This window comes from Acinonyx jubatus, chromosome A1 (genome assembly GCF_027475565.1).
Source record: "Acinonyx jubatus isolate Ajub_Pintada_27869175 chromosome A1, VMU_Ajub_asm_v1.0, whole genome shotgun sequence".
Classification (NCBI taxonomy): domain Eukaryota; kingdom Metazoa; phylum Chordata; class Mammalia; order Carnivora; family Felidae; genus Acinonyx; species Acinonyx jubatus.
In genome coordinates, this window is record NC_069380.1 from 24,963,557 (window position 1) to 24,989,770 (window position 26,214).

At 44.8% G+C, this 26,214-nt stretch overlaps 1 protein-coding gene across 1 annotated transcript in view; it reads left to right on the forward strand.

The window, feature by feature from the left end:
• ERICH6B (glutamate rich 6B) overlaps positions 1-26,214 on the forward strand; it is a 69,583-nt gene that overhangs the window by 38,445 nt on the left and 4,924 nt on the right. Inside the window, exons 8-12 of the mRNA XM_053215756.1 lie at positions 401-489; positions 4,246-4,382; positions 6,715-6,776; positions 11,383-11,549; positions 26,066-26,151. Coding sequence (XP_053071731.1) covers positions 401-489; positions 4,246-4,382; positions 6,715-6,776; positions 11,383-11,549; positions 26,066-26,151 — 541 coding nt within the window. The remainder of the gene's footprint in view (positions 1-400; positions 490-4,245; positions 4,383-6,714; positions 6,777-11,382; positions 11,550-26,065; positions 26,152-26,214) is intronic.

Genomic DNA, 26,214 nt, shown 5'->3' on the forward strand with positions numbered 1-26,214 from the left:
CACTCCCACATACTGTCACCTCAGGGCCTTTGCACCTGCTAGCCCCCTGCCAGGAATGTTCTTTTCCAGCTATCTGCCTGCTTGTTCACTGCCTTACTTCATTCAGGACTCACTCAAATGTCACTGTGTCAGGTGAACCTTCACCAGCCGCTAGTAACACACACTTCCTAAAGTCAGCCACTGAAACTGACCCTTTTATTCCTATTTTATTAATATCCCCCCGCTGAATTTTAGGAAACTTGATGAGTTTACCTAAAGCCTTATTGATGATGCATGCATTTTTATTTAAAAGGGCAAAATGCCGTAACTCTGTTTCCTTTTGGTTTTGGTTTTGTTTGCTCGTTGTTGTGGTTGTTTTTCCAAATGCCTTCGCTTCTGCTGTGCCCTCCAAAATCAAAAGCCATGGAGTTTGTTTCTAAAGAGAGCTTTTGGGACGATTTATTAAATGAACCCACGAACTCCGTGGAAACTGAGAGCTACGATAACAAGGTAAGTCAGATAAAAACTCAAGCCCGCCTTCCTCCAGAAGTTGGAGCAGTGTGGCCCCAGGCCAGCGGGGAACTGCCTCTTGGTGCTGGGATTCATTGCTTCGTTCCATTGTTAGCATAGCCCAAAGGAGCTTTTCTTAAAACAGATGAAGATTTAAATGCCACACATTAAATCAAAGTGGGTCAGAAAAAAACCAAAGGTAACCCTCCATGGCCCTACTTTCAGAGCCCTATTGATAATATAATCACATTCCAGAACCCTTTTAAAGGTGGCAAAGCCCAAAATAAAACATTCAATTTATCTAGATATCAAGGCAAATCAGTCTTTGTCGAAACCTCAATAAAAATGACGTTAAATTCTAGAAAGATGGAGTAGATGTACTTTTCCCACTTACTACAGCTTAAAACCCTAGACGTTATATGAAAAACAAATAGAAGAAGCCTCTGAAGGACTCTTAAGTGTAGAGAACAAACAGGGGGTTGCTGGAGGGGTGGTGGGAGGGAGGATGGGCTAAATGGGTGAGGGGCATTAAGGAATCTACTCCTGAAATCATTGAGGCACTATATCCTAACTTGGATGTAAATTAAAAAAAAAACAAATTATTAAAAAAAAAAAAGAAAAGAATCTTCTCAAGGGTGGAGAAAAGAAAAGGGTGGAGAGGGGCACCTGGTGGTTCAGTCGGTTGAGCATCCGACCTCAGCTCAGGTCAGATTCGTGGGTTCAGGCCCCGTGTCGAGCTCTGTGCTGACAGCTCAGAGCCTGGAGCCTGCTTCAGATTCTGTGTCTCCCTCTCTCTCTGCCCCTCTCCTCCTCGCTCTCTCTCTGTCTCTCTAAAATAAAATAAACATTAAAAAAAATTGAAGGGTGGAGAGCGATCAGACTGGCTAGTAACCTCATGACCCAAGGGATGACATGGTGGGGAGTTTCCTGAGTTCTCTTTTTGCTTCGTATATCCCTGGTGATTAAGTGCTGAAAGACAGCAACTCAGAAACCCCAACAAGCAAGCCTGCTGTCTCTGACCGAAGGACAAGGAACGGGGCAGCCTTGCAAGACAGACACTGAGACAACAGCCTGTGCCATGCAGGCTAACACCGCAGCAGCTCGTGGCAGCTAGCCTTCCCCACGTCCTGCCACCACGACCCCTCAGAGGGACACAGAACCGGCCCCCCAGAGTCCGCGGATGTCCCTTCTCCAGCTGGACCCCATAACCAGAGAGGAGATGGGAAGTCGCAATAGTTTAAATAAGCCTTACACCTACAGTATGCTGTGTCCTCTTTCCTGCATGAAGATTTTACCCGCTGGTGCAAGCTGGTGGCTCTAATTTCCTGTGTCTACTTACATCTAAGATTTGCACGCCGATTCAGGTGGAAACATTATTATGCATCCTTTCCATTACAGCGAAGAAACTTTCTCAGGACTGTAGGTACTAACGACAATCACAGGACTGAAATTTTGTGTCCCTGGAACTCAAAATTAAGCCGATATATTCTTCTGAATTTACAATAGGAAAGGTAGAAAGATTTTTTTCAGCAAGAGTTGGAATCTGAATTGTTTTAAGTAGAAACTTAAATTACTCAGAGCCCTTCGGCACCCCCGTCCGCTGAGGTGTGCAGTACCGGATGGAGCTGCAGTCTGAGGCACAGGGGAGGCACCTCCCGGGAGGTTGTGCACAGCGCACGGGGGGAGGCGCCGTGTAACAGGTGCACTACACGACGCCCGCCCCCACCCAGCCCCAGACACTGGCCTCCTCACCACAGGCAGCCGTATGGGTTGGAAGGCAGCCGAGCAACGTCACTGGAGGCAGAGGTGGACAGGCGGGGCCAGAGCAGGAACACAAAGAATGACGCAAATGCCACATGGTACCTGTAGCTGAAAGACCTGTCAGTGTGGACTTTTGAGGCCCCTTTTGGGGGAATCCCGGAAACCACTGGGGTACAAACTAAAGAGAGGGCGCTAAGTCCTTCTATTTGGATAGGGGCTCTCATACTTTGGCTATTCTGACAGCTCGGCTCCCTTTGCTGCTTTTAGTTCACGATCCACGCTTGTTTTAATTCCGTGACGTCCCCACGCCTCACAAACCTGGCTGTGCAAATGTTTTCGGTCGTGGGAACCAGAGATTCACCCAGGAGAGGTCTCTGGGCATGGAGAACCCAACACTGGGGTACTCGATACACCTGCCATGGTGAGGAGGCTAGCTCTACTCTACAGGCAGGGGAAGCAAATGAGACAGACCTCTAAGAAGTCACGTGTGCTGGCTAAATCGAGTAGGGTGGCACAGCCTGGACGGACGAGAACTTCAACCAGGCCCACCCCGTGGGTCTGTTGTCGGGTGGGCCACAGCGGGCACCGTGGTTTCTGGGGAACAAAACTCAGAATCCAAAGACGATGGGGAGAGATCACTGGCCCAGGCAAATAGGAAGTCACTCCATCCCAAGGGAAGAACTGTCAACAATGAGGAATTTCGAGGCAGCCATATTGGTGCCACGGGCCTTAACCTCTACCTGCTCAGAAGCAGACTCTGGTTTTAAGAGATAAACTGAGGCCTACAAAACATTTTAAGAGTTTACTTGAGCATATGTCGATTCGAATTGTGTACCACCAAATCGGAAGTGGTTAGGAAGTGCTCTGCGGGCGGGAGCTGGGGAGAGGCTTTTATAAAGAGGCAGAAGCAGGGCAACAAAAGTTTTGATTGGCCGTCGCTTAAAGCCCATTTGGCCACTTGCGACTGGTGGTCCTTAGGTTTCGATTCATAACATTGAGGCATTTTATAGGCTTAGATTTTGGCTGCCTTACCTAGGCCCCATGACACGAGAGCCACCCACCTCTGTGTAATAGCCTGCTTGGTTAGCTAACTCAACACCCCCAGCTGGAGAGGAGCTGCGGAGTCTGGGAATCAGGCAAGCCAGACCTGAGGCACCCCAGCCTGCCCCCCCCAACCTGAAAAAACCCAGCCAACCACAAGCTACATTCTTAAATTTGTCCCAGCTCACACACAACTTTGGATATGTCGGTCTTCCGCTTACCAGAGGAGGCTAATACGTTAACGGCATACAGTACGTTATCGGATGTTGAACAGCCATAATGGCCTCAACCTCAACTTCATATCGTGAGCAGGGCGACGTGAAAGCTTCACAGGTATTAGAATCACAGATTTGGGGTAGATTGATCAGATTTACAAAACAAGAAGGCAGCTTGAAACATCATTACTTTGGAAGAATCTCTAAACGCAGAATTGGCCGCTACTATAACGTGTTAGGCGTTAGGTGCTACCCTGCTTTCCTGAAGACTGCCATCCTTCACAGTGAAGCAACCACTAGGAGCTTGGCCTTTCCTGCAACTCAGAAAGCCTGGTATGCTCTTAAATCATGGAAGCATTTTTAGGCTCTATAACCATCTCCACATTTGGGAAATGGAGTCTTTTATGCTCTGAAAAGATTTATTGCCATGCTTCTGTTAAAAAATTAATAATAATATTACATATTATATATATTTTATATATGTGTGTGTATATATATATGGAGAGAGAGAGAGAGAGAAAGAGAGAGAGAGAGCAAATGGGGGATTGAGGAGTATGAGAATAATGGAAATAGTCTTTAAAACAAATCTTACTGGCCACCCTACTGTTCCCATGGTTTGTGTTTTCCTACTAGCATATTGAAATCTCACCAGGCACTTTGGGGAGTCAGAAAAGTGCTTAATTATAGTAAGCCATTAATCCTCCTTTTCCGGGTATTTCATTCTATGTTCCTTTTGTAGGTTCTCAACAGCTCCTATCAGGTAGTGTTTAGGACCGTGCTCAAAGAAATGGCTGCTCGCCAAGAACCGGAAGAGGATATTGACATCCCCCTGACTGGGATTCTGGAGAGTGAAACCAGGAGGAAGCTGGGAATTCTGTAAGTGACTGGAGAGATCAAGCTATTGGTCAGCGGGTTCAGGTAGGCCAGCGGTGGCAGCCCGGAAAGCATAAACTGGGCCACCAGAGAAAAGACCAAGGCCAGGGCCAGGCAGGTCCCCTGAGCCAAAGAGCAAGCACAGAAGCAAGAGAAGGTCAGGGGCAGGTAGAGAGAATGATGTGGTTGCCACCAAGAGCAAGGAAATCTACGAGCACGGGAGGTACAGGATAGGATCAAAGGCTGGCAGTGACAGAGGTTGGAGACCCAGGGCAGGAAAAGTCTTGGAGGTACCATGAACTTATACAGAAGTCCGGGGAGCAAGGGTCAGAGCCCTGGCCTTTCTTTTAATAAAAGGAGCAACGGGGGGGGTCAAGATCTTGGGCATCTGCCAAGAAATTCCCTAGCTTCATCATAGGCTAGCTAATGCTTTTCCATGCTCCCTGGAGTGGGAAAAGCCATGATCTGCACTGACCGGGAGCGATGGCCAGAATCCCCATTTGGAGTGGGGAATGATAAGGCTATTGCAGACCGTTGCTGGCACCACATCTTGCTAGTTGTCACGGCCCCAGGTCACAAAATGTCCCCAAACTCCCATTTGTACATCCGGAATGTGCTGCGGAGAAACCTGGATTTTCATTTATCCAACTATCAGAAATCGTAGCAAGCAAGGTGCACGTTCCAGCCCCCTGCAAGTCTTTTGCAGACGCTGGCAGTGACACCAAGGAACAAGCTGTGGGGGTACAGGGTGCCCTGCATAACCTCCTTGATGAATTGAAGCTTTCTCCAAAACGAAGAAGAGAGGTTGACTGCCAGCAACTTCTGCTTTGGGCTCAGTAGAGTCCTGGGGCCAGACACCCCTGAAGCTTCTCTAGGAAAGGAGAAAGCAGAATACACAGAGTGAAACACAAAGAATATCCAAGCTTCCAGATCCTTACACAGCTACAAAAACAAATGCAAAGTAACTTCGCTGTGAGTTACCGGGCCCCATATGTGACATTTCCCCACCTATTCCATCCCACTTGGGCCTATAACCAAGGTTCATTCTAATCTGATTGCACTCAACAAATATTTTCTGAGCACCTACTATGTGCTGATCTACTATGTGTAGATCAGTCTATAGAATATATAGTCAATCTAAAGAATAGCGGGGATCTCAGAGTCTCTGGCGTTGAGGAGCCGGCTGGCAAGAATAGGCAAAGGTGGGCAAAGAGCCAAGGGAGGAAGCTTTTCAAAAGGGCCTTGGGTGCCTGTGGCTGGATCCCCTCACTGGAATTTAACCCTTGCACACGTTTGGCATCCTGCTCTCGACCTGTAAGTCAGGCTTCACCCCACCCCCGGTTTGGTCCCTATCCTTTCACAGATGATGGCAGCCTAGGTAACTGCTTCGATTCCATTCAAAGTGCTTGCAGATACAACAAATAACATTCAATGCAAATGGGCCATGAAGAGCTCATTCTCAAGTCCCGCCACTGCTTCTAAAGTACAAACAGTAAACCTGCTCTCTGCCCGCCAAAATAGCACAGCCCTTTCCAGCCAAAGGTATTTGCTTCCTGGGGTTACTTGAGGTTAAGTTATTCCACTCTCCTCAAGGAATCTGAACTGAGCACTTAAAATCGGTCAGGTCAAAGGCCTTCTTCTCAGATCCAATTAAGCCTGGGAAGCTCACTCCTTTCAGCACATTCCCTTTCAAAGGGGCTCTGATCTGAGAACCAAGAAACGCAGCTGCCCCGGGAGACCACCCTTATTTGGAACAGAAACAGCCCAAGCCAGTGAAATCCCAAGACGACTTGCTTTGTATATTGACAGGAGAGGGGGTAAGGCCTTGATTATTTTGAAGAACCAGCCCTCAGTGTGGCTTTCATGATGAGTCATTTTGAATGGGAGTATTTGAAGTTTTCCCACTAAATGCAAAGGGGTTTCAAGTGACTCTGTCCAGCTCACAGATGGTGCCGTTTTTCCCAGCTATTTCCAAAGGTAACCTTCACTGGGATATGCACCAGCCATAGAGAAAAATCAAGCTGCACGAGCTTAACTCCTAGAGCCGGTTTCACATTTGGACCTCCCAGTCCTGTCCTAGCTCCCAAGATGCCCCTTGTTGAACTCGTTTAGAAGGATTTGGGTGTCAGCCTAAAGTCCAGGAGGGAAGCACTGGGTCAACACCATTGTACTGTCCCTTTATTCCTGAGTACTGAGTGGAAGAAAAACAGCCCCCGAAAGCAGAGGCACGAGCCCAATTCTTCAACAATAGAAACACTCGGCAGGTTCTAGCACTGTCTACACTGTGTAGCATGACACGTAAACATGCATTCGAGATAATTCACATTCTCTTTAGGTTGAAGAAAAATTTTGGAAAATACAAGCAAACAATCCTCTGGATTATGAAGAAACGTGAAAGTAAGGACTACTCCCCCATTTTTCCATCCTGTGATTGCCTCTTACCTTCTGCCACGAACCCTAAAGGAGGCAGAAATGCTCACTGCCTAACCACAGCACCTACTGGACTAGCAAGGTCCTCGCTTCCAGGGATAAAATACCAAGCAAGATGGACACAGTCTGGGACCCCCTTATCCTTTTTGGGGGACTGTGGGTAAAGATAGATAAGAAAGCAGGGGATTCATGTATGGAATGGTTAAGTGCTGTGGTAGGAAGAGACGTCCATAGAGCCCCCTAAGAAGGGATCTAAACTAGATTGGAGGGGCTACTTAGATCATTACCAGATACTGAAGGCATCTGAGGTCCAGCTGTTAATATTTCCCCATCATGGTGGTTGCCAGTGTTTTTAAGTTTAATCATGGAGGGGGCATCTGGGTGGCTCTGTTGGTTAAGCATCTGACTGTTGATTCTGGTTCAGGTCATGATCAAGGGATCATGAGGTTGAGACCCACTTCAGGCTTCACGTTGAGCATGGATCCTGCTTAAGATTCTCTCTCTCCCTCTCTCTCTCTCTCTCTCTCTCTCTCTCTCTCTCTCTCTCTGCCCTTCCCCTGCTCTCTTTCTCTCAAACAAATTCTTTAAAAAAAAATCTAATAATGGAAAACTGGGGCCAAGAGCCTAAGCCATGAGACTATTCCATTCAGAGACACAAAGCCACCACATGGAAATCTTTAAGATTGCTATATCCAACTAACACAGAAATGTCAGCAATACCCATGGCTAACCAGTCCTGAGCCAGGACACATCCTCAGATTCCCTCCCAAGACCATGTTCCAGGCCCCCAATACCAATTTATGCCCCTGATCTAACTCTTAGGGAATAACTTCTGTGGACCGGGTTATTTTCACGTAGTCTGATTCAAATGAGCCTTCATAACCACGTGAAGCAGGATAAAGAAGCTAAGGCTCAGGGAGGCTAAGGGACTTACCTGAGATCACCCAGTCGTCGTGTGGGCACGAGCCGCATGCTGCCCGAGACCTCTCAGGCCAAACCTGGGACTCATCCCCAACGAAAGGCTAGTGTTTCTGGGGAAGAAAAAGAGAGGGCCTTCTAAGCCTAGGTCTCATGCACTCACTGGAGCTAGGAGACAAGAAGGAATTGCTACCTTCGGCTTCCATAGTGGGAAGGCCCTGCCTCCCACCAAGACTCACACAATGGGGTGCCCCCAAAACAAGGAGGGGGGTTCAGAAGCTCAGCAGCCAAAAACACAACACACATTATCTATTCCACTTATGATACTATACTTGTCTACTGCTCATATTTCTGCTCCCTCTGGGCTGTAGATGCCTGTGCCCTTTCTTACTTGCCACTTCAGTAAGGCACACAGTAAGCACTCAATAAGTGTTTTTGTTGTTGTTTTTAATGGATGTGGGCATGTATGATTTTTTTTTCTTTTTTTCTTCTTTTTGCTCCTTTTGGGAGATTAAGGCCTCTCTGGATACTCCATTGCCACACATCCAGGATAGGACTTCCAATTGGAGAATAAGATTTTAATATAGTTGAACGCCCATAGTGCCTCACGACTACCCCTGCCGACTCCTTGCTCCTCTGGGCAATTGAAGTCTAGAAGGATTAAACTTTTTATGCAAAAAAGCAACACTTTGAATTCTTTATACAAAAAAAAGCAACACCTTGAACTTTTTGTACAAAAAAGCAACCCTTCTAATAGATAAAAGGCATCCCCTCCATGTTCTGGTTGTAGCCAGTCCCAAAGAAATCTCCCAGCCTCTTCCAAGATACAAACTCGCTTACTTCCAGGATGCAGACCATTCTGTATTCTACACACACACCTCCCTGTCTGCACATGCTGATTCCCAAGCCCAGGCTGGCTTCATGAATGTGGGACCTCTGATCAGTCACACGGGACCCAATACTTTGAAAGGTGCTGCGCTTGATTCAATGCCCTGGGCTCACCGTCTTGAACTTCTTAATAATATTAGAACAAGGACCTCTGCATTTTCATTTTGCATGGGGCTTCTCAAATTAAGTGGCCTTTCCTGTTCAGAACCATCTAGTCTGGGAAAAGAGGTGGGAAGATACTGAATCATGAGCCATCAAAATTCAAAGCTCCCCGAGTGAAGGCCACAGATATATTGACCCTCTACTAGGTGGCAGGCACGGTGTAGACATGATTTCACAGTACAATAAAACCTTGGATTGCGAGTAACTTGTTCTGCAAGACGAGCAAACATTTCTGATAAATTTTAACTTGATAAATGAACAATGTCTTGCAATACGAGTGGTACCGAATGTCACATGATCACAACTGAACTAATGGTTCTTGAAATTCCCTTTGATACATGAGTGCTTTGGATTGCAAGCATGTTTCCGGAAATGAATTATGCTCACAAACCAAGGTTTTACTGTAACGCAGTACGTCTCTGTAGGCATCATTATTCCATTTTAAAGGAAGAGAGGCTCAGAAAGGCAGCCTAAAGCCTCCCCCTAATGATGGCACAGCTGGATGTATAGCACAAAACAAAGCGTCCACGATTTTAGCATTCCGATAGGGGAAAAAATGAGCATATATATGTCCTCTTTTGTCATTACCATTTTAGAAATGTTTTCTATTAATTTCTAAGAGACACAAACAGTGGCTGGGCTCACTTCAGCTTTTTCCCTCTGACAAATCATTATCATTTGTAAGCAGACACTGGAGAAGGAAGGTGCTTCTCACAGGGAGACTGAGACCCCCTTCCAAACTTCTCACACAGGTTTCCAAATGACCCTGCCCTCCCACCTCTGTCTCCTCATTTTCCTGCAGAAAAGCCTCCTCTCCGAGTTCTACCCAGTGGCCTCCTTAGTTTCTCAGACGTGCCACTGTCCCAGATTCTCCTGCTGCTCCCACGGCTTGTCTGACACCCGCCGAGAGTCAGCTGCCCTACTAATCTAGTTCCAAAATTCAACTCATATAGAAATTGACAGAAATGATGATAAAAAGAAACTTGTTGCTGTGAAAACGAAGTTGAATACTTTCAAAAGACTTAATAAGAAAATAGCTTTTTAATTTTTTTTTTTTTTACATTTTATTTATTTTTGAGAGAGAGAGAGACCCCCACAAGTGGGGGAGGGGCAGAGAGAGAGGGAGACACAGAATCCGAAGCAGGCTCCAGGCTCTGAGCTGTCAGCACAGAGCCCGACGTGGGGCTCGAACTCATGAACCATGAGATCATGATCTGGGCCGAAGTCGAAGGCTTAACCAACTGAGCCACCCAGGCACCCCAAGAAAATAGCTTTTTAAAAAACTACTTTAGGGGCACCTGGGTGGCTCAGTCAGTGAGCATCTGACTTCAGCTCAGGTCATGATCTCGTGCTTCGTGAATTCAAGCCCTGCGTCAGGCTCTGTGCTGATAAATGAACCTGGAGCCTGTTTCAGATTCTGTTTCAGATTCTCCCTCTGACCCTCCCCCATTCATGCTCTGTCTCTGTCTCAAAAATAAATAAATGTTAAAAAAAACTTAAAAATGAAAAAACACTACTTTAGGGACACCTAAGTGGCTCAGTTGGTCGAGCGTTCAACTTTGGCTCAGATCATGATCTCACAGTTTGTGAGTTCGAGCCCCGCGTAGGGCTCTGTGCTGATGGCTCAGAGTCTGGAGTCTGCTTCAGAGAGGATTCCATCTCCCTCTCTCCCTGCTCCTCCCCTGCTCACTCTTTCTCTCTCTCTCTCTCTTAAAAATAAATAAAACATTAAAAAAATAAAACACTACTTTAAATTTATATGTGGACAGAACATCCATTAAAGATTGGGGAATATACAGAATTTTTTAAGTCTGTGATTCTGCAGACTGCTTACAAACTACCAAAACTGAGAATTATAGATAATAAATTATTAATGTGCTTTGAGCAAAAAAGATCACAGAGTCCAGCATCAGAAGCACCCACAAAGGAGAGGTCTTGCCCTGCATTTTGTCATGGCATACTGGGACACCTGGGTGACTCAGTCGGGTAAGTGTCCAGCTCTCGATTTTTGTCTCAGGTCACGATGTCACGTTTCCTGAGATCCAGCTCCACATTCCAAGCCTGCTTGAGATCCTCTCTCTCCCTGTCTTGCTGCCCCTCCCCCACGCCGATGTGCCCGCACTCTCTCTTTCTCTCTCAAAATAAAGAAATAAACTTTAAAAAAGAGTAACGTGGCACGCTAACACACATTTATGTTTTAAGTTGACATAACGGGGTTTGAAGCGTTTCCTTTTTTTTGTAAATGGCTCCCCACTTTTGCCCATTTTGTAAATTACCAGAATTAGCAGCCATGCTTGTTAGCAGCGTGTGGCTGGTATGTCACCTTCACACCACCCCCCCAACCCAGTCTGGACTGGGTGGTCCTCACCACGGCATCTGGCATCTAGCCTCGGACCGGCACACTGTAGGCCCTCGATAAATGCATTTTGAGTGGACGGATGCCAAAACGGAGAAAGCTGCAACTTCAACCCTTACATTTCTCTCCAGAGACCTGCCCTTTCCACCATCTGGCAGCCTTCGCCACTTGGGGGAATATGGCCGATGTCTCAAACCCTCAACCTCTCTGAGAAAGACAGATCCAGGCTTCCTTTCTCTTTTCTACCAGACTTCCTCACGGCCAAAACTGCGGAGACGTCGACTTTCACATTTCACTTATGGAAACAACCACCACAAGGTGAGGAGCCTGTGCCAGAAGCCAAAAAAACTCGTCGTGTGGTTTATCGTAAGAAGAAATTGGAAGTAGATACGGGATGGGTCCACAGCAAGACTGAGGTAAGTATGGCAGTGCATTGGTGGTGTTACTTTGTGCAGGGTTTTTGTGGCCGGGGGGGGGGGGGGGGGGGGGGGGGAGGGGGATGAGACACACACATAACATCAGGGAGTTGTCAGAACTAATATACAGTGTGAATACAAATACAGAGGCACGCCTGAGTGTGGGGGTTATGGGCAGATTAACCGGGGCTTTTACTAGGGTTCACTGAGACTCTTCTCCCTTCGGGCCCCGTCTTGGGCATTTGGGTAAGATTGGGAGGAGGAAAACGGAAGTGTAGAATATAAAGGTCCATCCCCTAAAAAATTTAAAATGTACACAAAAATCAATCCCGGGGAATGGCCGGTTAAGAGGGTAGATGGGTAGGGTCACCCTACGCTTGCCTCCTACCTCAAACACAGCTAGAGAAACATCAAACCTTTCTGAACTCCCAAGAAATCGATCTGAGGACCGAGCACACAAAGCTGCATGTCTACAGGCAGAAAAAAAAAAAACAAAAAAACCCCCAAAAAACGGTCACCTTGTGGAAGGTAGGAACCACAAAGAGTTGATTTGGGGGAGAAAAGAGCCGCAGGTGCTGTGGAGGTGAGCAAAGAAAGAGAGAGAGAGAGAGAAGAGTGAAAACATGCACCGGGGACTTCACGGGGAAAACTCTTCCCCGAAACTGTTGGCTGGGAAAAAGGGGAGGGTTTAAATACCGCCAGCTTTTTTTAAAAAAAATTTTTTTTTATTTTAATGTTTATTTATTTTTGAGACAGAGAGAGACAGAGCATGAACAGGGGAGGGTCAGAGAGAGAGAGGGAGACACAGAATCTGAAACAGGCTCCAGGCTCTGAGCTGTCAGCACAGAGCCCGATGCGGGGCTTAAACTCACGGACGGCGAGACCATGACCGGAGCCCGAGTCGGATGCTTAACCGACTGAGCCACCCAGGCGCCCCAATACTGACAGCTTTTATACACAGCAGATTACAGGGTCCGAGTCTGAAGTTTCAGAGGTCAGCGGGATCACCAGGGTGGCCCCTGGTGGTGCTGCAGCAAGAGTGGGCAGCTCAGTCCGAGGATCCCCTGGGCTGCCCTGGGAGAAGTGGTTCCCGTGCCGGGAGTGCGTTTGGTAGGGGGCATCTGGCCTTTCCGCGGGCAAAGGACCCGGTGGGCACCACTGAGCTGCCGCATTCACCAGCACGGGAACAAAGATGCCCGCCGAGGGCAAGGACCTTGGCGCCAGCTTTCTGCTGCGATTTACCATAAACTCCGAGCCACCGCACAGTCACGCAACCACTTTCTGGGACAAGCCAGCACCGGCCACAGGGCACTAAGACTCTCCCCCAGAGGATCAGTACTGGGCCGCACCACCGGGGTATCCGAAAGTTAGTTTTGAAACACAGCCATGCCTGAGAGAAAACCCAGGAAAGCTGTGCCACCTGACAGGTGGACAGCTCAAACACACACAGAGTGCAGGTGGGGATCTGACAGAAGCCAGGGACACAGAAGGGGTGATTGTTTGCTTATCTGTGAGGGCTTCCTGAGGAGTGGCAAGCATAAACTCCCTGATCCAGAGATGAGAGGGGGGCGATGAAAACTGGTGCAACCACTCTGGAAGACAGTGTGGAGGTTCCTCAAAAAATTAAAAATAGACCTACCCTATGACCCAGCAATAGCACTGCTAGGAATTTACCCAAGGGATACAGGGGCACTTGTACCCCAATGTTTATAGTAGCACTCTCAACAATAGCCAAATTGTGGAAAGAGCCTAAATGTCCATCAGCTGATGAATGGATAAAGAAATTGTGGTTTATATACACAATGGAGTACTATGTGGCAATGAGAAAGAACAAAATATGGCCCTTTGTAGCAACGTGGATGGAACTGGAGAGTGTGATGCTAAGTAAAATAAGCCATACAGAGAAAGACAGATACCATATGTTTTCACTCTTATGTGGATCCTGAGAAACTTAACAGAAACCCATGGGGGAGGGGAAGGAAAAAAAAAAAGAGGTTAGAGTGGGAGAAAGCCAAAGCACAAGAGACTCTTAAAAACTGAGAACAAACTGAGGGTTGATGGGGGGTGGGAGGGAGGGGAGGGTGGGTGATGGGTATTGAGGAGGGCACCTTTTGGGATGAGCACTGGGTGTTGTATGGAAACCAATTTGACAATAAGTTCCATATTTAAAAAAATAAAACCACAAGAGAAGAAAGAAATAAAATTTAAAAATTAAACTTAAAAAAAAAATCTCATTCCTTGCCCACCTGCAGTGACTAACCGCAGTGAGCTAAACAGTATTGCCAAAAGGAGCCCAGAGCCACTATACAAAGCCCCACCCCCTGCGCCCTGCAGGTGCATCTTCACTAGGGCAAGGCCACCTGAGAATCAGTGCAACAGGCTCCTCCCCCAGAAGACCAGCACAAACCACTCACATGCACCAAGTCTACTGATCATAGAGTGCCGCAAAGCTTCAGCTCTAGGGGAAATAGGATCTAGCTTCCTTTTTATTTTTATTTTTTAATTTTTCAATGTTTAATTATTTAATTTTTTATTATATATATATTTTGGATCTAGCTTCTTTTAACAAGCAGACCAAAACACAGCTAGGATCTAGATTTTTTTTTTTTCTGGACAAAATGACAAGACAGAGGAATTCACCCCAGAAGAAAGAACAGGAAGTAGAAACCAGCCAGGGGTTTAATCGATACAGATATAAGTAAGATGTCTGAATTAGAATTTAAAACAACAATTATAAGGATACTAGCTGGGCTTGAAAAAAAAAAAAAAAGCATAGAAGACACTAGAGAATCTCTTACTGCAGAGATAAAAGAACTAAAATCTATCTAGTCAGGTCAAAATTAAAAATGCTATACCCAAAGTACAAACCTGAATAGATGCCATAACAGTGAGGATCAACAAAGCAGAGGAATTAATCAGTGAAACAGAAGATAAAATTATAGAATATAATGAAGCTGAAAAGAAGAGGGAAAGAAAGGTATTGGATCATGAAGGTAGACTTAGGGAACTTGGCAACTTCTTAAAATGTAATAACATTCGTATCATAGGAGTCTCGGAAGATGAAGAAAGAGAAAAGGAGGCAGAAGGTTTATATGAGCAAATTATAGCTGAAAACTTCTGTAATCTTGGTTTATATGAGTAAATTATAGCTGAAAACTTCTGTAATCTGGGAAGAACACAGACATCAAAACCCAAGAAACACAGAGAACTCCCATTAAATTCAACAAAAACTAGGGGCACCTGTGTGGCTCAGTCGGTTGAGCTACTGACTTCGGCTCAGGTCATGATTTCACAGTTCGTGAGTTTGAGCCCCGCATCAGGCTCTGTGCTGACAGCACGGAACCTGGAGCCTGCTTTGGATTCTGTGCCTCCCTCTCTCTCTGCCTCTAACCCACTCACATTCTGCCTCTGTCTCTCTCAAAAATAAATAAACATTAAAAAAAATTTCAACAAAAACCAGCTATCACCTAGACATATCATAGTCAAATTCACAAATTACACAGACAGGGAAAGAATCCTGAAAGCAGCAAGAGAAAAATTCTTAGCCTAAAAGTGAAGACAGATCAGATTCACAGCAAATCTGTCCACAGAAACTTGGCAGGCCAGAAGGGAATGGCAACAAGCTGAATGGGAAAAATATGTAGCCAAGAATACATTATCCAGCAAAGCTGGAGAGAGAGAGAGTTTCCCAGACAAACAAAAACTAAAGGAGTTTGTGACCACTAAACCAGCCCTGCAAGAAATATTAAAGGGGACTCTCTAAGTGGGGGGAAAAAGATCAAAGCAACAAAGACTACACAGGAACAGAGAACATCACCAGAAATACCAACTTTACAGGTAACACAATGGCACTGAACTCATATCTTTCAATAATCACTCTGAATGTAAATGTACTAAATGCTCCAATCAAAAGACATAGGGTATCAGAATGGATTTTTTTTTTAAATCTATATGCTGCCTATAAGAGACTCATTTTAGACCTAAAGACAACTGCAGATTGAAAATGAGTGGATGGAGAACCATCTATCATGCTAATGGACATCAAAAGAAAGCCGGAGTAGCCATACTTATATCAGACAAACTAGATTTTAAAATAAAGACTGTGGGGCGCCTGGGTGGCTCAGTCGGCTAAGCGTCCGACTTCAGCTCAGGTCATGATCTCGCAGTCGGTGGGTTCAAGCCCCGCGTTGGGTTCTGTGCTGACAGCTCAGAGCCTGGAGTCTGTTTAAGATTCTGTGTCTCCCTCTTTCTCTGACCCTCCCCTGTTCATGCTCTCTCTCTCTCTCTCTCTCTCTGTCTCAAAAATAAATAAACGTTAAAAAAAACATTTTAAATAAAGACTGTAATAAGACATGAAGACGGGTATTATATCATAATTAGGGGGCCTATCCATCAAGAAGATCTAACAATTGTGAATACTTATACAGCCAATTTAGGAGCACCCAAATATATAAATCAATTAATAACAAACATAAAGAAACTCATTGATAATAATATATTAACAGTAAGGGACCCTTAACACCCCAGTTACAACAATGGACAGATCATCGAAGCAGAAAATTAACAAGAAAACAATGGCTTTGAATGACATACCGGAGTGGATGGACTTAACAGATATATTCAGAACATTTCATCCTGAAGCAGAAGAATACACATTCTTCTCAAGTGCACATGGAACTTTCTCCAGAATAGATCATTTGCCGGGTCACAGATCAGCCCTCAACATGTACAAAAAGACTGCAATCATACCAGGCATATTTTTAGACCACAACACTATGAAACTTGAAGTCAACCACAAGAAAAAATTTAGGAAGACCACAAACACATGGAGGTCAAGGAACATCCTACTACTAAAGAAGGAATAAATTAACCAGTAAATTAAAGAAGAAATTTAAAAAGTACATGTAAGCAAATGAAAATGAAAACCAACATCCAAAACCTTTGGGATGCAGCAAAGGCAGTCCTAAGAGGAAAGTATATTGCAATACAGGCCTACATCAAGAAGCAAGAGAAGTCTCAAATACACCATCTAACCTTACATCTAAATGATCTAGAAAAGGAAGAGTAAATAAAGCCTAAAGCTGGCAGAAGAAGGAAAATAATAAGGATTAGAGCAGAAATAAACAATATAGAAACAACAAACCAAACAGTAGAAATGATCAATGAAACTAAGAGCTGGTTCTCTGAAAGAATTAATAAAATTGATAAACCAGACTTCTCAAAAAGAAAAGAGAAAGGACCCAAATAGGTAAAATCACAAGTGAAAGAGGAAATCAACACCACAAAAGTACAAACAATAAGAGAATATATGAAAAATTATATGCCAACAAACTGGGCAATCTGGAAGAAATGGACAAATTTCTATTAACATACTAACCACCAAAAATGAAACAGGAAGAAATAGAAAACTTGAGCAGACCCATAACCAGCAAAGAAATTGAATCAATAATCAAAAATTTCCAACAAACCAAAGTCCAGGGCCAAATGGCTTCCCAGGGGAATTCTACCAGATATTTAAAGAAGAGTTATTACCTATTCCTCTCAAATTGTTCCAAAAAATAGAAATGGAAGGAAAACTTCCAAACTCCTTCTATGGAGCCAGCATTACCTTGATTCCAAAGCCATAAAAAGGGCCCACTAGAAGGAATTGCAGGCCAATATCCCTGATGACTATGGATGCAAAAATTCTCCACAACATACTAACAAATCGAATTCAACAGTACCTTAAAAGGTACCTTAAAAGAATTATCACCACAATCAAGTGGGATTTATTCCTGGGCTGCAGGGTGGTTCAATATTTGCAAATCAACCAATGTGATGTACCCCATTAATAAAAGAAAGGATAAGAATCATACGGTCCTTTCAATAAGTGCAGAAAAAGCATTTGACAGAATATAGCATCCATTCTTGATAAAAAGTAAGTATAGATGGAACATACCTCAACATCAGCATAAAGGTCATATAGAAAGGACCTGCAGTTAATATCATCCTCAATGAGGAAAAACAGAGCTTTTCCTCTACGGTCAGGAACAAGACAGAGATGTCCGCTGTCACCATTACTATTTAACATTGTCCTGGAAGCCTTAGCCTCAGCAATCAGACAACAAAAATAAGTAAAAGGCATCCATATGGGCAAGGAAGAAGTCAAGCTTTCACTATTTGCAGATGACGTGATACTCTACATAGAAAACCCAAAAGACTCCACCAAAAAAATTGCAAATATACACGAATTCAGCAAAGTCATAAGATATAAAATCAATGTAAAGAAATCTGTTGCATTTCTGTACACCAATAATGAAGCAGCAGATAAAGAAATCAAAGAATTGATCCCATTTAGAATTACACCAAAAATCATAAGATACCTAAACCAATAGAACACTTATTAAAGAACTTGAAGAGGACACAAAGAAGTGGAAAAACATTCCAGGCTCATGATTGGAAGAACAGACATTATTAAAATGTCTATACTACTCAAAGCAATCTACACATTTAATGCAATCTCTGTCAAAATGCCACCAGCATTCTTCACAGAGCTAGAATAAACAATCCTAAAATGTGCATAGAACTAGATAAGACCACGAATAGCCAAATCAATCTTGAAGAAGAAAACCAAAGCTGGAGGCATTACAATCCTGGACTTCAAGCTGTATTACAAGGCTGTAGTCATCAAGACAGTATGGTACTGGCACACAAACAGATACATAGATCAGTGGAACAGAAGACCCAGAAGTGGGCCCACAACTATATGGTCAACTAATCCTCAACAAAGCAGGAAAGAATATCCAATGGAAAAAAGACAGTCTTTCAATAAATAATGCTGGAAAAACTGAACAGCTATGTGGAGAAGAATGAAACTGGACCGCTTTCTTACACTATACACAAAAATAAATTCAAAATGGAAAGACCTAAATGTGAGATAGGAAACCATCAAAATCCTAGAGGAGAACACAGACAGCAACCTCTGACATCGGCCATAGCAACTTCTTACTCAACACATCACTGGAGGCAAGGAAAACAAAAGCAAAAATGAACTATTGGGACTTCATCAAGTTAAAAAGCTTCAGCATAGTGAAGGAAACAACCCACAAAACTAAAAGACAGTCTACAGAATGAGAGAAGATATTTTCAAATGACATATCTGACAAAAGGTTAGTATCCAAAATCCATAAATTGTTGAGTATGAGTTTTCATACTCAACACCCAAAAAAAACCAAATAATCCAGTGAAAAAATGGGCAGAAGACACAAGTAGACATTTTTCCAAAGAAGACATACAGATGAGTAACAGGCACGTGAAAAGATGCTCAACATCACTCATCATCAGGGAAATACAAACCAAAACCATGAGATACCACCTCTCACCTGTCAGAATGACTAAAATTAACAACACAGAAAACAACAGATGTTGGCAGGGTTGTGGAGAAAGAGGAACCCGCTGACACTGTTGCTGGGATTGCAAACTGGTGTGTCCACTCTGGAAAACGGTATGGAGATTCCTCAAAAAGCTAAAAATAGAAATACCCTATGACCCAGCAATTGCACTACTAGGTATTTACTCAAAGGATATAAAAATACCGATTCGAAGGTATACACGCACCCCGAGGTTTATAGCAGCACTATCAACAATAGCCAAACTGTGGAAAGAGCCCAAATGTCCATCAGCTGATGAATGGATAAAGATGTAGTATACATCTACGATGGAATATTGCTCAGCCATCAAAAAGAATGAAATCTCGTCATTTGCAATGACATAAATGGAACTAGAGTGTATTATGCTAAGCAAAATAAGTCAGCTGGAGAATGACAAATACCATCTGATTTCACTCCTCATATGTGGAATTTAAGAAAAAGACGAACATATGAGAGGCAGATTTAAAAAAGAGAGTGAGAGGGAAACAAACCATAAGAGACTCTTAAAGATGGAGAACAAACTGAAGGTTGATGGAGGGAGGGGGGTGGGGGATGGGCTCTATGGGTGATGGGTATTATGGAGGACACTTGTTATGATGAGCCCTGGGTGTTGTATGTAAGTGATGAATCACTGAATTCTAGCACTGAAACCAATATCGCACTGTACGTCAACTAACTGGATTTAAATGAAAATTTGAAAAGATAATGAAAGATAAGATTATACCTCATCAGAACATGTTTTCCGCAACGATGTTCTAAAATAAAATCATTACTCTGCCAAACAAACACAAAAAGCACAAAACAAAAAGCCATCCCATGAGGACTGGATAAGTAAACTGTGGTACATCCATACAATGGAATATTTACTCAGTGCTAAAAAGAGATGAGCTCCCAAGCCATAAAAAGACGTGGAGGAAATTGAAATTCATGTTACTAGGTCAAGGAGACTTACCTGAAAAGATATGTAGTATTCTAACTATATGACATTTTAGAAAAGACAAAACTAGAGAAACAGTATAAAGATCGGTAGTTGCCAGAAGTTTAAAAGGAGGGATGAATCAAAGGAGCACAGAGGATTTTTAGGGCAGTAAAAACGACACAGTGTGATGGATACACGCCGTGATACCTCTTCCAAACCCAAAGAATGTCCAACAGCAAGAGTGGGCCCTAACGTACCTATGGACTCTGGGCGGTCGTGATGTGCCGATGCAGGTTTATTGACGATAACGGACAGTGGGTGCCGGGTGTAGGTAGTAGGGGAGGCTGTGCATGTGTTAGGGACAAAAGACATATGGGAATCTCTGTACTTTCTGCTGGGTTTTGCTGTGCCCTGCTCTAAAAAAATAAAGCCTATTTTTTTTTTTTAAAAAAGCACCTACACAGTACAGTTATAAAAATCTCAAACATCTCAAAATAGTGGAGTCCCTCAGAGTGAGGTAGCAATCAGGTCTGAAGCTCAAAAAAAGAGGCGCTGAAGGGGGCATTAGGAAGATGTGATAGACTTTATGCCTTCTGAACATATAAAGTGAGAATCTACTATGCCCAGGTCCTCTTCTAGGTGCTGGAGATAGAAGGGTGAACAAAACAAAGGTCCTGTGCCCACGGAACTTCTGTTCCAGTTGAGGAGACAGCCAATGCACAACAATCCTGGTCAGTGCTATGTCAGGTATTGTTAGGAACCACGGATGAAGTAGCCTCAGGGGCTCATGACTTGTTGGCCTGAGCGGAGAGTTGTTCTGATAAGTATAAGGCAGCTGGGGAAGTGCCATTTGAGTCTAGGCATGCATGAAATGAGGGGCGGAGCAAAGCGTTGCAAAGGTCCTGAGGCCTTTCCTCAAGGACAGCTGTGAGCAAGTGAGGAGGATGGGGAATGGGCTCAGATGCCCTGTTCGGGTAGAGCCTGGTGAGTCAGAGTAAGACTCGAGATTTTATCCTAAGGATGATATGAAGTCATGAGACGATCTGGAGCAGGGGAGGAACATCATCTGACTTACGCCGTAGAAGAATCTTTTACGCCGTAGAAGGATCTTTCTGGCTGTGTATGGAGAATAGATTTAACAAGGCAAGTTAATAGACGCAGGAAGTTCAGCTGAGAGCCAGGGCATTAATTCGGGTGAAAGACGACGGGCATCTCAACTAGGGCAATGGCAGCAGAGGTGGTGGAAAGCAGTCTGATTTGGGGTGTTTTTTGAAGAAAGACTCAAAAAGGCTTCCTGTTAAATTGGAAGTAGGATGTGAGAGAAAAAGAAGTTGAGAGGATGTATCTGAGAATTCTGGCCTGAGCAACTGAGTAACTGCCCTGTTACTATTTACTAAACTGGAGAACTCAAGCCTAATGGAACCTAACATTTGTGTAACACTGTGCAGGTTATAAAGCACTTCTACGTGTAACGTAAACTTCGCTTTTCCCAACAGTCTCATGGGATAGGTATGGTATTAACTCTCTTCACTTTCCAGTCGAAGAAAGTGAGACCCCCAAAAATGTAAATAACTCTCACGTGGACCCAGAGCCTGTATTACTCAGAGCAATGCTCACTACCCGCTGAAACAAATAGTTCCCAAAGCTAACAGGTTTATAACCGGATGCATGTTTCTTGCTCATGTCACGTCTGACTCAAGTCTCATAGCTCTCTTGAGGGGCTCTCCTCCAAGGCTGGCTCTGGGGGCTCTGGGCTCCTTTCTGGTGGGTCTCCGCCATCTTGGAGTCTTTTGTATCCTGTTGCGTGGACAGGAGTGAAGTCAAGGTCTAGGCTTAAATTCTACTCACCAGGGGCGCCTGGGTGGCGCAGTCGGTTAAGCGTCCGACTTCAGCGAGGTCACGATCTCCAGGTCAGTGAGTTCGAGCCCCGCGTCAGGCTCTGGGCTGATGGCTCAGAGCCTGGAGCCTGTTTCCGATTCTGTGTCTCCCTCTCTCTCTGCCCCTCCCCCGTTCATGCTCTGTCTCTCTCTGTCCCAAAAATAAATATAAAAACGTTGAAAAAAAAATTAAAAAAAAAAAATTCTACTCACCAAACAAGTCACATGACCCCACCTAGATGCGAGAGAACTGGGAAACGCATTTCTGCTGTGTGTCCAAAGGAAAATGAAAGCAGTTTGCACTAAGAGGATAAGAAGCCGAACATCTTAAAATGACGAGGGTTGCTTCACCTTGTGGCAAAAGTAGGAAAGAACTGGAAACCGATACTGTCAACCAAGGTATGACTCTTTGAGCCTCCACGGAAGGAATGGAAAGTTCAGTCTCCCTTCATCTCTTGGGCCTGTGTGAAGAAGGAAGTCAGTGGAGCAGCCAGAACTCCTGTGGATGGAGAAACTGACGGAAAGCCGGGGGGCTCTCCAGGTTGTACCAAGCAGTGAATGGTAAGGATGTTGGAAGCCCTCAGAAGGTTCCAGCTTCCTCACTTCCAACATATCAGTGAAACCTTCCTTGGCTTCTTACTCCAGCTGGGCTGGCGAACCCCATGTTTCCCACAATCCCTGTCCTGTCCTGCCTCAGAGTTTTACTCCTGCAGCGTCTGTCTAAATATCCTTGCAGCCAAGGGGAAGTTTCCCACTAAGTGATCTAAGCAGAGGTCCCTTCCTAATCCACCCCACGACGTGGGGCTGCCCAAAAGGCCCATGAGGAGTGGAACGTCTGGCTGTTTTTTTGTTTTTTTCAAATGAGCAATAAATTCCAGGTAGCTTGCTGAGTCAGGTAGCACCGTTTGGAAGTGTGTGCTCGTGTTCAGGCAGGGGCCAGCCCGGCCAGCCCAGGAGCCAGCAGCTCCACAGCAGGCAGGGAGTGCTCAGGGACAGACGGCCACAGGGACAGCTCAGGGGTGGACGGCCACAGGGAGAGAGCTCAGGGACAGACAGCCGTTCTCTCATAGCACAGGGCCCTGCCCGTGAGGCAGTTTCCACTCTAGTAGAACTGAAGGGAGGGCCTGAGATGTAGTCCCTTCTCTCCTAACTTTTAGCTCCTACTCTCATACCCTGTCCCCAGGCAAATGGTGATGAGATTTAGGCTTTTAGATAAGCCACTTATTATATAATTCCCAGTGAGAGAAAATGTGACAATTTCTCCTCCGTGTCAGAGATTTTGCTTTGCCCATGGGGTCTTCATCACTAGGAAAATGTCATTACGTGACAATTGGATTTGACAGGCAGAAAGCCTCTCAAGAAAGTCTGGCTTTCAGGGGACGTTTGAAACTAAGACCTAAACTACAAATATCCTCTCCCATGAGCAATGTCTAGAAGCTTCTTACAGGCCATCAGGAATAAACCAACCCTGGATGTCTTTACAAAGCACCTGTTTTAGGTTAAAAAAGAAAAGAGCAGTGATTTGCAGACTAAATGTGGGAAGTGGCTGGGAGCTTACTGGTTGGAGGCAAGCAAGGGGCAGATTCCTGAACTCTGGCTCTCCTCTCACAGGACGAGTCATTTAGCCTCGTCTTCAAGGGAGATCATGACGGTGCCTACCTTGCAGAGTCCTCGCGCTGTGGAGGTAAAGTGTTCAGCACAGTGCTGGGTGTGGGGTTGGAGTCGGTTTGCAGATCTTTGTCACCTCACAGACTGGTTTTCACTCGGATGCCCTCAGGAGCCCTCCGCCCCAGCTCCTCAGGCAACTGTATCATTTTCTTTCATCGCCTTAGATGTGGGCATTCCGCTGTAAGCTTTCTTGAACAAACGGGTCTTCATCGTTAAAGATAATAGTTGGTGGGGCGCCTGGGTGGCTTTGTCAGTTGAGCATCCAACTCTTGGTTTTCAGCTCAGGTCATGATCTCATGGTTCACGAGTTCGAGCCCCTCGTCGGGCTCTGCGCTGACAGTGTGGAGCCTGCTTGGGATTCTGTGTCTCCTCTCTCTGCCCGTCCTCAGTGTGCCCATGCTTGCATATTCTCTCCGTCCCTCCCTCCCTCTCTCTCTCTCTCTCAAAAATATATAAATAATCATGTAAAAAACAATAATGCTAATTGGAGAACCACCAACCTGAGTTCCAATTAGAGTGGGGTGGGACACTAGATGACCCCAAAAGCCTTCCGGCTGCAAACATCTGGGAAATGTAGATGAAATGTACAAAGCATCAGAAACACAGAGTGTGTAAGAAAGTAAGAGAAATGATCAACACCACAAATAGAGAAACTGAACACCAGAAGGGTACGACGAGAGCGCAAGTGTGGGAAGCGGGAGGCAGGGTGTCGCCAGGTGCTGGGGAGGGGAGAGCGAGAGGTGGGAGAACGGAGCATCCTGATAATCCAGGAGCATGGGTTTTAATGCCCAGATGGGAACACAAGACCAGGGCATGGGTCCTTCTCAAAGAAATAGCTACATGTGAAGTAGCTGCGGTAATTGATGACACAACTGGGCCACTAAGCAAGTCCCAGCAAACACTATCCTCTCCCATGAGCTGATACCACATAGACCATGCTCTCTTACCCCCGTGAATTTTAATAATAAATAAGTAAATATTTAATAATAAATATTTAGTAACAATAAACAACATCTCCAAGAGCACCCTGTGCATTTGCAAATTTGAAGACATACTTGTAAATAACATAGGTGTCAAAGGAGAGATTATACTGGAAATTTGAACATGTTTAGAGTGAAACTCACGGTTAACATCTACATGCATGGGAAACAGCTAAAACAGTATTTTGCAAGAAGTGCTATAGCTTTAAAGGCGTGTATTAAGGAGGAGGAGGAAAACCAACAAGCTCAATATTCAATTCAAGGAATTAGAAAAATAAAATAAAATAATATAGAAAACCGACAGGAGCATATAAATGATCCTAGTAAGACTAAAAACTGATACAATGGAAAACAAAGTGAGAGTAGAAGAAGCAAACCAAAAGCTGGTTCTCTGGAAAGACTAGTAAAATCGGCAAATCTTCGAGCAGGGTTTATCCACGAAAGAGAGAGAGAGAAGAGAGTCATAATAAAAAGAATGAAGACAAGGTCATAACTATAGAGGCAATAGAGGGTTTTGTTTTTTTTTTAACACCACATGACAACAATTTTAGGACAATAAATTTGAAAATTTACCTAAAACGAACAACGTCCCGGGAAAATATAATTCACTAAAACTGACTCAAGAAGAAATAAAAAACCCGAGTGATGCCAATGTTATGAGTTGAATTGTATTCCCCTGAAAAGCTCTATCTAAGTCCTAACGCCTGGTGCCTCAGAATGGAACCTTACTTGGAAAATCGGTCTTTATGGAGGTAGTGAAGACGAGGTCATGCTGAAGCGGGTCCCTAATCCAGGACGTCTGTGGTTCTTTCAAGAAGATGGCCATGTGAAGACACAGACACATGGCGGACACTATGGGACACTGGAGGTGGACATTGCAGCCATGTGTAGACAAGGCAAGGAGCAACAGGGATCCCAGGTCATCACCAAACCCCAGGAGAGAGGCATGGAAGAAATTCTTCCTCGGAGCCTCCAGAAAGAACCACCCCTGCTGACACCCGGATTTCAGACTTCTGGCCTCCACAACCGTGAAAGAATGAATCTCTGGGGTTTTAAAGTACCCAGTTTGTGTTCCTTTGTTACGGCAGCCTTTGGAAACAAATACAACCAATAACCACTGGAGTCATTGACATAATAGTTTAAAATCTGGGTGGGGGCGCCTGGGTGGCTCAGTCCGTTTAGCGTCTGACTTCGGCTCCGGTCATGATCTCACGGTCTGTGAGTTCGAGCCCCGCGTCGGGCTCTGTGCTGATGGCTCGGAGCCTGGAGCCTGCTTCGGATTCTCCCTCTCTCCCTGCCCCTCCCCCGTTCGTGCACGCGCGCGCGCGCTCGCTCTCTCTCTCTGTCAAAAATAAACATTAAAAATAAATTAAAAATAAAATAAAAATAAAATCTGTGTGTGTGCCTGTGAGTACACACACACACACACACACACACACACACAGTGATCCATTTCAGCCTCATCACATAGACACGTAAACTGAGGTCCCGAGAGATTTCCTATTCAGAACCCCCAGCAAGATGGTGGTAGCAATGGCTGGGGTAGTGATGGGTGGGCATCCAGAGAGTAAATAGACCCCCAGCACTCTAGTGACAAAACTAGACTCTGAATTGGGACAGTCAGCCCCTGTGCGCTTTTCATAAGCTCATTTTCTCTTCCCAGGTGCCTCAAGGTGATGGAAAATTAATTCTCTACCCCAGTGGGATTGTCTTCCAAATTCTCTTTCCTGATGAATCGGGCCAAATACAGTATCCACCGAAACCCAGGGACACTCATACCGACACATGTGACACCTAAGAAGTTTGTGGTTT